Below are 14,913 nucleotides of genomic sequence, written 5' to 3'. Positions count from 1 at the left end.
CAAGCAGCAGCCCAGGGCCTGGACCGGCATCTGGAAAAACCCCCGTGAGGCAAGGGCACCCATGGGTGCTCCAGCTGGCTTGAAACAGGGCCAGGCGGCATCTCCCACGCTGAGCAACCCAGATGCCCAGCTCAATCCTCACACCCTGCCTGGGCAAGGCGGGGTGTTTACAAACACCCCGGGGTTATGTTAACCATGGCTCTGGGCCCCGATCCTCCGCCTGCCGGAAAGTGGGGCCCCGGAGAGCAGCTTCCCCTGCCAGCCTCCCCCCTCCCTGAGGCCCAGAGCAGAAACATCTGACCCCAACCCCACTGCGATGGCTGAAACGCTCACTTGGGGACACACAGGCCCTGCTGCGTCCCTGATGTGTAATTGCTGAGCGTCAGCAACGTGGCACGTCGTTCTCTGCTCCCAAACATCTCGGGAGAGGAACCAGCTAATTGCCTCTGACCAATGCCACGCTGCCTGAGCCCTGCTGGCCCCGGCCCCTGGCTCTGCTCTCCAAGTCCGGTGCCATCCCTGCACTGTCCCCATGTCTTCAACCTGGGAGTCCCAGAGCTCTGCGGAAGAGCTGCTCCCCCAGCCAGGCCCAGTGACTTGCCCCGGCTCACCCCTGGACCATGCCAGGGAAGGGGCTGGTGCCTCGCTGGCAGCTCCCTTGGCAGGATCCCCCCCTGGCCGGAGTCCCCTCAGTGCAGAGGTGCACGCCGCGGTCCTGGGCTGCCTCCAAAACAGCTGAGCCTGCGCCAAGGGGCCTGCTGGCAAAACAGGGCTACGCAGGCTGGCACTGAGGAGAGGGCGGGGATCCCCCTGGGTGGGGACCCCCCCCAGCCTGCTAGAGGACCTGACAGTCCACCCTCCTTTGAGGATCTCCCGCACCTCGCAGAGCCCACCCCACCTCCTGACACCAGCCATCCTGCCCCAGACAGCAAGGCCCCCCCCCCAAGCACAAGCCGCTTTGCAGGAGGCTGCATCAACCCTGCTTAGAGAAATCCCTTAATCCCCTGGGCCAGAGGGAGCAGTAATCCCTCGGGTGCAGTAGGATTACCAGTGCTGCCCAATCCCCCTCACCCTGGGGCCGGGCCTGAGCCGAGATGGGGCTCAGCTCAGGACACAGTGCCGGGAAGGGATTGTGCTCCCTCCGGCTGCTCACCAGTGCTGCAGCTCGGCAGGGCAGGAGCAGCCAGGCCGGTTCCCCGCCACGACACTGCCGCCCCACCGTCCAGAGGCGTTCGCTCCTGCACCACCACGCTCTGTCAGCTCCGGTCTGGGGATGGGTTTGGTCTCACCGCCGTCCCCACCAGGAGATGCTGGAAAGGGGGTGGGAGCGCAGCCCCGTGCCCTGGCAGGAGCGGGGGGAGCCCACATCTGTGCCACCAGCTGCTCGCCCCAGGATTTGCTCTCTGCTGAGGCAGACGGCTGGAGAGGGGCCACGTATTGTGGGGCAGACACTGGCGTCAGCACAATCTCACCAGCAAGAGCCTCCCGTCAGGCTGCCACCACACTGAGGCCTTGGCAGACCATCCTCTGCAAAAACAACAGAGCTCAAGAGCTTCAGGACAGCTGCAGATTGCGATGCCCCTGCAACAGGGACAGTGGCGGGGATTTGGAGGTGGCTGTGCCGCCCATCTAGTGCTCTGCCCTGTGGCCCCCATGGCACGGTAAGCAAGCAATTTCTGATGCTGACAAGATGACCCGGGACATCTTCCAGGCGATTCCAGGAAGCGGTAAAGAGGTTGCTCACAGAATCGCTCCCTGCAGCGCTCTCCTGCTAATGGGCTGCATTGACAACGCCTGTGCCGGGCTGCGCACTAGTGGGGCTGGGCACTCGCACCTTATCTCACACAGTAAACTCCCCACTGCCGAGCACAGTCACTTCTGGAGTAGAACAGCAGCCTCCTAATCAGCTGCGTTGCACAACTGCGGCACGCAGGAAGCCAGCCTGTGAACCAGCACTGCCAGCAGCAGCGTCCTCGCCGGCACCGGCAGTGCCTGGGTGATCTCAGCTCCTGGGAAGAATGGACACCAGCACGGCTCACAGCATTGGGACCTTGGTTTCAGATCTCACCCAGACTCAAGCCTCCCCCTCAGCCAAGTCCTCGCTCAAGGAAAACCCACCTGCTGACCCAGAGGAACCTGCCTCAGAGGGCTGAGGCACAGGCAGTGCCTTACTGCCTGGTCCAGCTCCTCGGCACCAGGAGGCAATGCTCTGCAGGCACAGAGCATGGAGGAAAACAGGGAAGCAATCTGCATATGCACGAGAGAGGGGACCTGTTGCCCCTGAGCTGCATCGCCCTGCTTGGCCCACCCTGCGAGTGGGCTCTGGACACACACCGGGCACTCCCATGCCAGGCAGGCGTGCTCCCGAGCTGGGGTGGTTTATGAGCCATTCAACAGACGCCATCGACGTGAGCCTGCCCTGCAGATCTACGGAGCCTGAACTCAGTGCTCAGAAGCAGCAGCTGAATACAAAGCGTGAGCGGCAGAGGGAAGGCATGCAGGCAGCAGGTTCACGGTCTGGCAGCACTGACGCTGCAGGCAGCAGGTCCCAGAGCCCGGCAGCACTGACACTGCAGGCAGCAGGTTCGTGGTCTGGCAGCACTGACCTGCACCACCACTGCAGGCAGCTCGCGAGCTGTGGCACCAAAGCAGCGCGGCACCGGCTGTGCAGAGCCGGCTGTGCGGAGCCGCCGGGGCTGAGCCCCGAGAAAGGACGAGGCCGGCGAAGGGGGAGCGCCGGGGCTCCGGGGGGTGCAGGGGGGGAACCAGCCCCCGTCAGCTCGCCCCGCTCCCCGCGCTGGCTATGGGCACCGGCTGCCGGTTTCCTCCCGCCGCTTCCTGCACCGCCACCTCGGCCCCACCCGGCCGATGCCGCCAAGGCCGCGGCCACGCGTGGGCGAGCAGCCGCCCTGTCACCTGCGGGCGCGGGTCCCGCCGCCTCCGAAACCCCGCCCGACCCCCGAACCGCCGACCGACCCCGGTCTTCCGCCTGGGAGCGGCCCGGTCCGAACGCTCCCTCCGGCCCGGGAGAGCCGCCCCCGCCCCACCGGGACCCCCCCCCCCCCGCCAGCGGATCACGGACCGCCCCGGCCCCCACCGGCTGCGTGCCCGGCACGCGGGACCCGCCCCAGCCCTTCGCCCCACCGCTGCCCGGCCCAGGTGGGGGTCCCAGGCCCCCCCCACGCTGGGCGCTCCCTCCAGCCCGGCCCCGGCCCCGGCGGGACCCCCCCGCGACCGCCGCGGCCCCGCACTGACCGTAGCCGCCCTCCTCCTCCATCCCGCCGCCGCCGCCGCCGCTCCGGCCCCGCCCGCGTGACGAGGGCGCCGAAGCCGCCATGGGCGGCGGCACGTGACGCGGGAAAGGGCGGTGCAAGACAAGCTCCTCCCCCTCCCAGTGCCCCACCCCGCCCGGTGCCCCGCCCCCGCCGATCCGAGCCGATCCGAGCCGGGTGACAAACACCACGAGTTTATTGCCCGCGGTCACGGCGGCAGCGACCCCCTCCCCGCGGGGACCCCACCGCCGCCTCCCGCGGCCAGCGCGGGGTCGGGCTGGGCCAGAGAGGAATGGGCCCCTGCCCGTGGATAGAGGGGGTGTGGGTGGGTGTGTGTGGGGGGGGTGGGTGTTAAAAGAACAAGGGTTTCATTGCGACTTGCGCGGGGTGGGGAGGGGGGAGGAGGGGGCGAGGGGCCAGCCGGCCACGGAGTAGGGCAAGAGGGGAGAGGGATGCCAGCCTTGGTGGTCCCGGCTCTGCAGTGTGGGCTAGCGTCCCTCTCCCCACGGGGCTGGTGGGTGGCATGTGAACCTGGAGCAGCAGGGATGGGCCACAGGCACTTTCCGGGAGTCATCGTCCCTGTCCCCCCACCCCCCCCAGCCTTAAATTCCAGGCTGGGTGGAAGAGGGGGGGTGTTCCAGCCCCAGGCAGAGGCACAGAGGAGCCTGGACAAGGCAGGTTGGAGCTGGACAGGCTCCTCCTCAGCTGGAGGGCAGAGGGAAACAGCCCAGGCCCACAAGGACCCTGGGACCTGCAGGGGCAGCAGCTCTGAGAAGGGGAAGGCAGGGGACACCAAGCACAGCATGACCCTAGGGCTGGGGCCCCGGAGACATGCGGGACTGGTGTCCCCTTCCCTCTGCAGCAGGGTCCACCAGCAGCTCCCAGGACAGCACTCCCCAACTGGTCCTTGACCCGACTGCTCCGTTCGCCGGCTGGGGGACACAGATTGCAACCTGGGAGGAAAGGAGCAGTGTTAGCATGCCGCTAGGCAGCGGCTCCCCTCCCTACCACCCCCCTGCCCTCCCTGGGTCTCGCTCACCTCAGAGCCGGTGGCTCAGGCCAGCCACCTTGGCAGGGTGAGTCACCGACCAGAAGTTGCGCTTGCTCTGCAGCTCCTGGAAGGAATTGAAGCGTCTCCTCCGTTCCTGCTTCAGTTTAATCTTCTTTACCTGTGCAGAGGCAGGAAGGCTCTTGGGATCAGAGCAGAGTCCCCTGCCTCCTCCCACCCACCCCAGCCTGGGACATAGCCAGCACCCACCTTCCCTCTGTCAAAATCCTCATCCCACTCATCGATGACAGTCTCGCTCCGGGCCCACACTGCGTCTTGAATGGCATCCTGGCTGACAGCTGAGATCTTGCCTTCCCAGGTCAAGACTGCGGAGTAGTGTGATCAGCAGGGAGCACCATGCTGTGCTCCGCTGCACCCACCTGCACCGGATCCCCACCCTGGGCCAGCAGCTGGAGCCCCTCACTCCAGCACCCCGCTCTGTGGTGCCCGCAGCAGCCCCTTGGCTGGGTGCATCTGCCTGGCTCCAGGAGCCTCTGTAGCTGCCTGTGCTGGGGGAAGCTCAGGCCCTGGCAGAGCACACAGGGCTCTGCCCGCATCCAGGGCTCAAGACAAGCTGCCTGGCTGTTTGCCCACCCAGGTGAGCACAGATTACCTTGTTTGCCATAAGCCTTGTCCAAGGAGTTCCCAAGCAGCTCCTCCACCACGTTGGACTCCTTCTGGCTCCCAGGTGCTATGCCAGTCCCATGGCCGGTCTCAGGGCTTAGGGGAGCCAGGCAATGCCTGTACTCTTCTCCAGCCTGGCTGGACGCTGCCACTGCGGAAACAGGCAGGGGTAAGGACAAGCTGAAGGGAACAGAGGGAGCTCCTGTGTCACTCCATCTCCAGGGCACGTCTCAACCCAGGAGACACTGTCAGGATTAACAAGATCCCGATGTTTGGGACGCTGGGTGTTTGGGTACACTGGGGCCTGCCCTGGGCAGGGAGGAGCTGAGGGTAAATCTTCAGCCCTTGAGGGGTCCATCTCCACACATCTGAAGATGAGCACACCCTCATCCAGGGTACAACCAGGCAGCTCTCCCGCATGAGTGGCACGTGGGCCTGCGGGCAGGTCAGCCACGGACAGGGGTCAGGAAGACGGGCACCACCAGGCAGTTGTGGGGACCAGCAAACACCGGGGACTGCACACCAGTGCTCGGAGGGACTTCATGGGGAGCCAAGCAGCCGTCTCTTCCCTGCCAGGCACCAGGCAGGGTGGAGGCACACAGTCATACCTGGGGTGCCGTTTGTGGCATAGACACTGTTGGCAGCTGGCTGCTCCAAGGCTGGGCTGCTGAGGCTTTCCCTCCACTTGCGCTTGCGGTGCTCGCTCTCTCCAGCACCAGCCTCCACACTCCACCGCTGCTTTTTCCTCGAGGGCTCCGTCTCAGCCCTCCTAGAGCTGGGGAAGACAGCAGGGGTCAGCCCGCTCTAGCCTGACCAGAGGGGGAATCTTGAGCTCCCCGCAGGGCAGTGCGACACAGGGACACCCACACCCCAGCGCTGTGCTCGGGGAGGGGAGAAACGACCCCCAGCAAGCCAGCACTTCAGCTGGCTCCATGGCAAGGCTCATCCCACCCGCAGAAAGACAAGAGGCACCTGACCACAGCCCAGGGAGCCTGACTCCTGGCAGTGCAAGGTTCTCTCACGTGACCCTAGCTCCTCACCTGTCCGAGGACAGCATCCCAGGGCAGTGCTCTTCTGTCTCCTCCATTCTCCTCCTCTTCTTCTTTTTCTTCTTCTTGCAGAGGTAGATGGATTCCTTGTCCAGGGAAGCACTGGGGTCTGACACCTGTGGCTTGGGCCGGCTCTCCAGGTTCCAAGAGCCCAGCCCCTCCTGGCCACTGCTGGGACTCTTGCCTGCCGCCTCCTTCCCCACGAGGGATGCCAAGCCCTCCTGAATGAGTTTCTTCTCCTTCGTGGGGGGGTTGGAGACTTCATCCTTGCCCTTCACAGCTAGAGCACGAGAGCTGCCGACTGCTCCACGATGCTGCTTTTGCTGCTTCTTTTTGGAGGAACCAGGGGTGCCCTTCTCCCTGCTGCATGAAGGAAGGTAGTGTGAAGGGTGGGCAGTGGAACCGTTGGTCAGGGGGAAGGCTGGGAGCCAAGGGGCTGAGCTGAGGATGAAGCTGAAGGTAGGCTTTTCAGGATTTGGCATTTTGAGAGCAGATGAGGACAGCCTGAAGGACAGGAAAAGAGGCTGACGTGATCTGAAAGCCAGGTCAGGAGTGGGAGCTCCTCTCTTCTTCCCCACTCCAAGGTGCATGAGCACAGCACCCAACTGCTACAATCTCATCCACGAAATCTGAATCGGACCCTGCTCTCAGAGCAGCAGCTGCAAGCGCACACAGTGACGCTGCACCTGCCCAGTGCCAGCAACGCGCAGGGCACACACTGTCCCACGGGGGATTAGGAGAGAGTGAGTGTTGGTGCAGCACATGCCAATGGTGAAGGTTACAAGGGAGACCTGGAGCAAGATCTACACCAGGCTAGTGCCTCCTGATCCCACAGGACACTAACAAGTGGTCAGAGCTTGCAAAGCTCCCTCCCACCCTGTGCCAACAGTCAGAGAAACTGCCTTGCTTCTAGGATCCAGAGCAAGCCCTGCCAGCCCAGGAGAACCAGCTGCCAAAAATCGCTCCTCAAGCCAGCTGTGACGCCAGCTGCTTCACGGAGTACTCCAAGGCTGCTACTGGCCTTGCTGCTGCACAGGAGCCTGGGAGCAACCAGCACTGCTTACCTTGACTTGCTGAAAGGCTGGGGAGTGGACTCAGAGTGGGTGGTGTTCGTGGGGCAGGTGCGGTCAGCAAACTGTGGGTGAGGTTGTGTGTGGCGGTCACTTCCGCTCGCCTTCCGCGGGGTGCTGCCCTGCAGTTATTGACATAAATAAAAGCTTGGTGGTCTAAAGAAAAGAGGTTTCCGTGAGCCAAGAGGAGAAAATAAAAAGGGGAGCCCAGAGAAAGGGGAGGGGAACAGACACAGACAGGGGGAGGGAAGTGAGGGGTGGTAGAAGAAGAATCATAAGTGGTTTTAGTTAGAAGCACAAAGGAAAAAAGGAAGGAAGGAAATTTAAAGAACGGAAGCCCCAGTGCACTGTCCCAAGCCCTGGCTGCCCAGCAGCACCCAGAGGGCCGGTCCCACACCACTGCCCAGGAAGGAGGCAACTCCGCAGCCCTCCAGTTGCGGCATCACCTGCTCCCACTCGCCCCAGGGGACACGCTACCCCGAGAATGCTGGGGAGACCACCCCGCCGCAGGGACTGGCACAGCCACCCCTCCCTCCTGAGAAAGAAGGCAGGAGCCATTTCTCCTGCATCACTCAGGGATGCAAACAACAGCAGCGGCCTGGGCCCACACCCTGACCCAGAGCGGGAGCAGAGCAACTGCTACAGCCCTGGGGCTGAGGGGCTCTCCCCACCCACCTCCAGCTTAGCAAGACACCCAGCATTAGCTCTATACTTGCCCCCGACACAAGCCCCAGTTGAGAAGGCACAAAGATGCCTACCGAAGACTCCGGGCAGAAGCTCAGACTCACCTTTTTGGCAGAGAGTGCCAGCTTCTTGGCTGGTGGTGGTGACACAGTGCTGCCTGGCTCCAGAGCAGCGTTGGCCAACAGGGAGGATTTAGGTTTTGCCAACTTGGAGTCTTTGGAGGCAGCCAGCTCGGTGCCAGGGCCAGCAGGGAGGTCCGTGCCACAGTCCGTTTCCTGAGAGGTACAGAAGCTGCTGGTTTTGCTCTTGGCCTTCTGGGACGCTTTGGCCAGCTTTCCCGGTGTGCCATGCACTGGGCTGTCAGCACTGCTGCCACAGGAGTCCTTCTCCAGGGTCCTGGTGTTCTCTTCACTGCCCCCGGGCTCCTGACTGGAGGTGGGCTCCAGCAGCAGCTTGGATGAGGTAGGTGGCTGCTCGCTCTCCCAGGAGCTCTGCTGGGACAGCCCCGCTTTGGCCCCACTTGCATTGCTGGTGTTGCAGAAGCCCTGACCTGCTCTGGGCACGGGAGGCAGCTGCGGGAAGGAGAGTGGCTTCTTGGGCTTCCGGGCTGCCTCCTTGGGCAGTGCTGTGACTGAGTGGGTGGCTCTGAGAGGCAGTTTGGGTGATGGGAACCCAGCAGACAGTTTCGGCGGAGTGGTTCCATTCGACAGCTTCGGCCCCGTCCCGACCATGCTGCGGGCCACAGGGACTCCGACCTCCTCTGGCTCTGGCAGCTTCTTCCCCAGCAGCTTCTTCCCCGGCAGCATGTCTGGTCTCTAGACAAAGAGAAAGAGAGAAGTTCAGCTAGGAGAGAATTCAAGGAGCCAAGGACGCAGAGTGATAGTTCTCTCCCCATCCCTACACAGGAACCCTTGGCTCAGCAGGATCCCTCCTGCAAACTGTCCTTGCGCCTGCCTCCCTGCAAAGCTGCAGCCTACCTGCCCTCGCAGAGCAGACAGAGGGGCAGCAGCTCCCAGTTCCTGGGAGCATGGGCTGAGAGCAGCCTTCAGGACTCACCCGGCCCGTTGGCGGTGAAGACAGGGACCTGAAGTTCACAGTTTTCTTGACGTGATCAGAGACAATGCTGCAAGTGCGGCCAGACAGGCTGGAGGCAGCTCTGGCAATGGTCCCCTCTGAGCTCTTCCTGGGGCTGGGGATTCTGGTGAAGGCAGAGAATTGCACATGTTAACTGTGAGGGCTTGAGCGACTGGAATACTCTCGTCAAAGATGAACACAAAAAACAGGAGCCAGAAGGTCCGAGGAGGTAAGGTGCTCTTGATCTACAGCAAAACCATGACAAAAGGCTGGACCTCTCCCTGCCACCTTCCTCTGAGCCAGCGCATGTGCACAGGCATTGGGACTACTGGGGCCAAGCTCCCTCCCACACCCAGACACGTGCTACCAGCCCTGTCCCAAATGCTAAGAGCAGGGGGCAGAGGGGCCGGGAGACACAGCGCGCTCTCACCTCAGGTAGAACAGCACGTAGGCCTGCTGGTTGAGGACCACTTTGATATTGCTGCAGCGGACCACATCATCGTTCATTTGATACCACTGCCCATTACTGGCCTGCGGAAGAAGAAGAGAGAACAGGGTCGGGCTGTGCCCAGGGACCCTCCTGGCATGAAGAGCAGCAAGAACAGCACCCATCTGCAGAGCTCCTCTCCCCAAAACCCACAGGCGGCCCAGTGCAGGCAATGGGACTCTGCAAGAGCAGACCTCCATGATTCCTGTGGCAGAGCACAGCCTGTACACCCCATCCAGTGCTCCACACCACGCACATCTGCTCAGCACCCTCCTTTCTGCGCACTACAGGGACCCACAAGCACCCACCAGCCCCCAGCCCAGAAAGGGTGCCAAGAGAGCACCCTGGGCTCACCTTCACATAGCAGTAATAATGCCCTGCGTGGCAGCTGTAGCCAGAGTGCACCAGCACTGCATAGAGTTCGTACATGACAGGATCCCCGTTGTTCTGAGACATGTAAGGGCGGATGTTCAAGAACTCAGGGTACCCCACGTCCTGTGGAGAGAGGATGTCTCAGGAGTCTGCACAGCAGATGGCTTTCTTGCTAGAGCAAGAGCAGCTCAGCTGTCCTACAAGTCCTATCTCTCAAGGGACAGGGACACACCATCCCCAGGCAGAGGTCACAGTGAGGAAGATGCCAAGATGAGCCAAACTGCCACTGCACTGCACAGCTGGGGAAGGGCTGCAGGACTATAGCAGAGCTCGCACTGTGCACAGGACCACCTCCCACCCTGCTCTGGGCAGCAGGACCTCGGGCCAGGAGACAGTCTCAGCTCTGGATTGCCAAGCACTCACCTTTGTGATTTTGCCTCCACCGAAGTCAGCAAAGCGCTTCAGTGAGAGCGTGAGAACATTGGAGACTCGGTGAATGGTGAAGCGTTTGCTGGCCGACACTTTCTTCTTGCATCTGCACAGGAAGAGCTCAAGCTATTCAAGCTGCTCCACCACCCAGATGATTGCCAGCCCTGGCCAAGCGGCAAACCCCACAGAAATGACCCTGCTGCCACCAGACACTGCTCCAGGATGCCTGCTCGTGGCCATGTCTGCTGGCCCAGGTCCTCCTCAGGAGAGGAGGGAGCTGAGGAATGGCAGGCTACACCACAAGCTTCCATGGCCATGTACCTCACGGTTTAGCTGTGGAGCAGATAGAGAAGCCCTCCCATATTGCAGCAGGCTTTCCACCTGCTTCCCACCAGCACACCTGCTGGCCCCTTCCCGCCTGCAGCCCCACACACTCACTTGGCACACATGTAGGCGTTCTCACCCCCCAGCATGTCTGGCTTCACAAACAGCTCCAGTGCCCGCACTATGTTTGCGGCTTGCTGCAAGGACAGAGGAGAGGTCAGGGCACAAGTGGCCTGTCCACACGACAGCCCAGCTCCCTGCTGAGACACTGGCCCCAAGAGATAACAGAGAACACGAGTAAAGGGCCACAGACTACACCAAACCCGTGAGCCTGCCACCAGCTTCGGCACTGGCCAGCATGCTGCAAGGGAGAGCTGCACTGTCCCCCAACACCACAGACCCTCAACGGAGGAGCTGTGGCTCAGGCTCAGGCAACGGGCACTGCTCTGCCAGACAGAGAAGGCAGCACAACAACAGAAGCTGCTTCCCTCTTGCCTGCACCGCGCCTTGACAATGGCAGGTTAAGGAGCCTTGAGAGCGGTAATGGTGCAGTTGCAGGAACACCCCCTGTGACAGCAGAGCTCCTCCCCATCCCCGACACTGCCACAGTACCCCAATCTCCAGTGCCAGGTCCAGGTAAGGATCATAGGTGTCCGAGACGCCCTTGCACACCGAGCACTTCACTGCAAAAGAAAGAGCAATGACCACACCCTGGCACAACACCTGCACCCGCCACCACCCCGCCACAGGCAGCTGCAGTATTCCCCCTCTCCGGGTTTGGGCTCTGGGATGTGAGCACCAGGATTCACAGCCTGGCAAGGAGGAAGGCTGGCAATTCCACTATGTGCTGGGACAGCAGGTGTTGCTAGATAGCTGGCAACACGAGTTCCTTTGCTGGTGGCAATGAGCTGGGGACCCACAACCAACAGGTTTTTTCCATCGCCACAACAGGGGTCACGACCCACAGGTACTGCAAGACTGACTAACTGCAGCTCTGGATAATTTACACATGCTTAGCAATTTTCCCAAAAGATTTTTACTGCAAGGCTCTTGAGGAAAACAGCGGCCCCGAGCATCACAGGCCCAGGACCTGGCAGCCAGCACTCACCACGGGACCGCAGGTAACCGCCAAAGATCTGGTGAATCAGCGTCGTGGCCTGGGTCTGGCGATCCAACCTATAGACAGCAGCACGGCATCTCACACCACCCCTCTGCAACAGCCACCCCTGCGGGCCACCACTGTGTCCTGAGGACAGCTCCCCTACAATGCTCTGGCCAGCTGATGGGCTGCAGAGCTCCAGGAGCAGAGGGAAGTCACAGCCTCTGCCAGTCCGCTCTCCCAGTGCCAGAGCTCAAGGGGTGGCACCAGGCTCTGAGGAATATGTTACTCTAGAAGGAGTGGAAGCTCCTGGCCAGAGCTCAGAGCTGGGCACTGCAGACAGAGCCAACACAGGCTTCCTGGGATGGAGGGCCCAGGGAAAAGCCGCTCACACACAGCCATAGGGCTCGGGCTGAACTAACAAGCACGCCTGGATTCTTCAGCAATTGGTACAGGATCCAAATGCATAGCAGTCTTAGGATTTGGGGGCAGGACCACAGCTATGCTGGGACGGAGTAATCAGAAGGGAGAAGGCAGACAACAGCCCAGAGCTGTGTCACAGAGGGGCAGAGAGTTGGGTCATCTACCTGAGGCCCCTGGAGCCAGTACCTCCCTCTATGAGTCTGACCTGGGGGACACATTCACCCCACAGTCCCCTCCCACGGGCACAGGGGACAGCAGAGAAGAGCAGCGATGGGCCATCAGAGGCCCCACATACTTGGTACAGCCATTCAAGCAGGCCTTCTGCATGGCATCAATGGTGTAACGCAGGAACTCATGTGCATCCTCCTGTCTCCCGAAGCGGATGTGCTGGGCAATCTCTGCAGGAGAGGGAGGGATCAGCCCCAGCACGTGCAGCAACAGATGTATGCTCTCCCTCCCTCCCCTGGGGCAGGGACTCTGGCGTTTGAGCCCCCTCAACCCAAACCAGATGTCAGACTCATGTCGGCCATGGGGGAAACCCCACGCAGCCCATGAAGTCACCAGCCCCCAGCAGGCTCAGTGAGTCATCTCAGAAGAGCCATCTGCCAAGATCTGCCCCGATCTCAAAGGTTCTGCCCCTGCATGAGTCACCGCTCTCCTGCATGGCTACGGGAGGGGAGGGCAGCCATCCTTACTCTTGAGGTCTCGGATGAAGGACACTGGCTTTATTGCATTGCCGCTGTTGGCAAAAGCCTGGATGGTGTGGTTCTGCATAATGCACATCATGCAAAAGCCTCCTTGTTGACCTGGAGCAGGAGAGGAGAAGACAGGACGTTGGGGACAAACCCAGGAGAGATGGAGGCAGCACAGGGGACAGGAGATTTCTGGTCCAACACAGTTCAGCCACGCTCAGTTTTCCCTACGAGCTCTGTGCTACAGTACAGCTCTGGGGCATCCCAGGTACACAGAGACCAGCACACGCCACCCCTGTTGGCACAGCCCCAGTCACAGTACCAGCCACTGCAACCCCCCTGAGACGAGACAGCATCCACGTGGATAGAAACCAGGTCACAGGTACTCGCTGGAGGAGCCCACAGGTTGACCCTGAGGGGCAGATCCTACCGGAGCCCTAAGGACAGGGCTGCGAGCCTTGTGTGCTTGCTTGCCTTGGTCACAGCTCGGAACAGCACCCACAGGCCAAAACAGCACCTGCTGCCAGTATGCAGCCTTCTGCCCTGCCCTCACACAGTTCCCACAGGCAGGGGCTGTTTGGGACCCCCAGCTCAGCCCCCCGGAAGCCAGAAGACCGCATTTGGACCCATCTTAGTCCTGGCTATGCCCAGCAGAGACAAAGCCTCCCCAGACACAAGGACGCAGAGCTTGAGCACGCCGCTACGGCCAGGAAAAGCGAGCCGTAGGCAGGAGCAACCTCTCGATGGAGAAACGGGCAGGAGGGAGCAGCGAAGGCGCATCCCGACACCCGCACACCCCTTGCCAGAGTCATGTGCAGAGGTGCCGAGCGCAGCGCTGGGAGCAGGACAACCAGGCGCTCCTCCTCCCCGCTGGTGCGGCCGCCCCAGCCCTGCTGCCCACCGAGCCGGACCTCCCCACTCACAGGTGCGGCTGTGCTCCTTGGAGAGCAGGTAGTTGGCAAGCGGCGGCGTGTAGGTCAGGCACTGCACTGTGGAGTTGAGGAAGCAGGTGTTCCCTAGGTTGTGCAGCCCGGCACCGACGCGGTAGATCCGCTCCCACTTCATGGAGAGGCGCTCCGCGGGGAAGAGCACCTTCTGGGGCGTGGGGATCCCATCCTCCACGCCAGCATGGTCGCCACCTTCGGGGAGAGGGGCGGTGAGCCGTGGGGGTGCGGAGCGTGGGGAGGGCTCCCCTCGTCCTCTCTACCTACCCTGCTTGCCGCGCTGTCTCTCCTCGAGGCCGCTGTGGCGGCTGGCGGTCTCGGTCCCGGCCCGGGGGTTGAGCAGCACGTACTTCCCCCGCAGCAGCTCCAGCTGGCCGGAGAAGCCGCGGCTGGCGGGCTCGAACTCGATCTTCTGCAGCAGCACCTTCTTGGCCGAGGCGGCCAGCAGCCGGCCCAGCTCCCCATCGTCGCCCGCCTCCCGCCGCCCCGACTTCAGCACCTCCCTCAGCTTCTCCACGATCTGCGGCATCGTGGGGCCCGACGGCCCCGGCTGCGGGGAGGGGAGGGGACGGCCGGTTGAGCGGAGGCGGGGGGAGCCGGCCCGTTCCGTTCCGCTCCGCTCCCGACGCGGGGCCGCGCGTTGCCAGGGCAACAGGCCGCGGCCTAGGCCCACCGCCGGCCCGGCCCCGCCGCCGCCGCCGCTCACCCCGAAGGCCTCAGCGGGTCCCCGCCCGCCGCCGCCGCGACGGGCGCCGCGCCCTCCCGCCCGCCGCCGCCGCGACCTTGAGCGTCGCCGCCGCTGCCGCCACCGCCACCGCGCTGCCCCGGTCCGCCCGCCGCCACGCGCGGCCCGCCCGGTACCGGCGCTCCGCCGCGCCCTCCCTCCCCGCGATCGGGGCAGGGGAGGGGAGGGCGGCGCGGAGCGCAGACCCCGACCCCGACCCCGCCCGTCCCGTCCCGGCGCGTCCCGGCCCGGCCCCACTCACCATCCGGGTCTCCGCTACCGCCGCACGCACGTGCGGCCGCCTTAAAGAGGAGCCGGCGGCCCGCCCGCCGCCGACACGGACTCCTTCCGCGCCTCTCCCTTAAGGGGGCGGGGACAGCAGCAAGCTCCCGCCCACTCCTGAGGACTCGCCCGCTCGCTCACTCGCTCGCTCCTTCGCTCGGTCCGCCCCACCGACGCCACACCTCCTCCCCGCCTCCGCCGCGCTCCGCGTCCCGAAGCGCAGTGACGGGCGGAGCCGCGCTTGCGCGTCGTAGCAACGGGAGGGGGCGGGGCCTGTCGGGGGGCGGTCCAGTGATGTTCATTATGCGCAGGCGCG

At 63.1% G+C, this 14,913-nt stretch overlaps 2 protein-coding genes across 3 annotated transcripts in view; both read right to left on the bottom strand.

Moving 5' to 3' along the window:
- Positions 1-3,457, bottom strand: part of CYTH1 (cytohesin 1) — a 19,217-nt gene extending 15,760 nt beyond the window's left edge. Inside the window, exon 1 of the mRNA XM_069799500.1 lies at positions 3,256-3,457. Within this exon, the coding sequence (XP_069655601.1) occupies positions 3,256-3,337 (82 nt within the window). The 5' untranslated portion in view covers positions 3,338-3,457. The remainder of the gene's footprint in view (positions 1-3,255) is intronic.
- USP36 (ubiquitin specific peptidase 36) lies at positions 3,451-14,886 on the bottom strand. Of its 2 annotated transcripts, XM_069799499.1 has the most exons (20): positions 14,578-14,883; positions 13,859-14,141; positions 13,571-13,786; positions 12,651-12,761; positions 12,251-12,353; positions 11,542-11,609; positions 11,046-11,116; positions 10,548-10,630; positions 10,104-10,215; positions 9,663-9,803; positions 9,252-9,352; positions 8,804-8,945; positions 7,852-8,562; positions 7,058-7,185; positions 5,985-6,497; positions 5,553-5,719; positions 4,934-5,095; positions 4,531-4,646; positions 4,312-4,441; positions 3,451-4,225 (listed from the first exon to the last, which is right to left on the bottom strand). In XM_069799499.1, the coding sequence occupies exons 1-19, from the start codon at positions 14,578-14,580 to the stop codon at positions 4,313-4,315; spliced, it is 3,360 nt and encodes a 1,119-aa protein (XP_069655600.1). In that variant the 5' UTR covers positions 14,581-14,883; the 3' UTR covers positions 3,451-4,225; position 4,312. The 2 variants fall into 2 exon arrangements, 1 of the variants encoding a protein (XP_069655600.1); XR_011327310.1 differs by having other exon boundaries at positions 4,531-5,095; positions 14,578-14,886.
- Between the last annotated feature and the right edge of the window lie 27 nt (positions 14,887-14,913).

This window comes from Haliaeetus albicilla, chromosome 12 (assembly GCF_947461875.1).
Source record: "Haliaeetus albicilla chromosome 12, bHalAlb1.1, whole genome shotgun sequence".
Classification (NCBI taxonomy): Eukaryota; Metazoa; Chordata; class Aves; order Accipitriformes; family Accipitridae; genus Haliaeetus; species Haliaeetus albicilla.
This window is presented reverse-complemented; position numbering and strand designations above follow the sequence as displayed.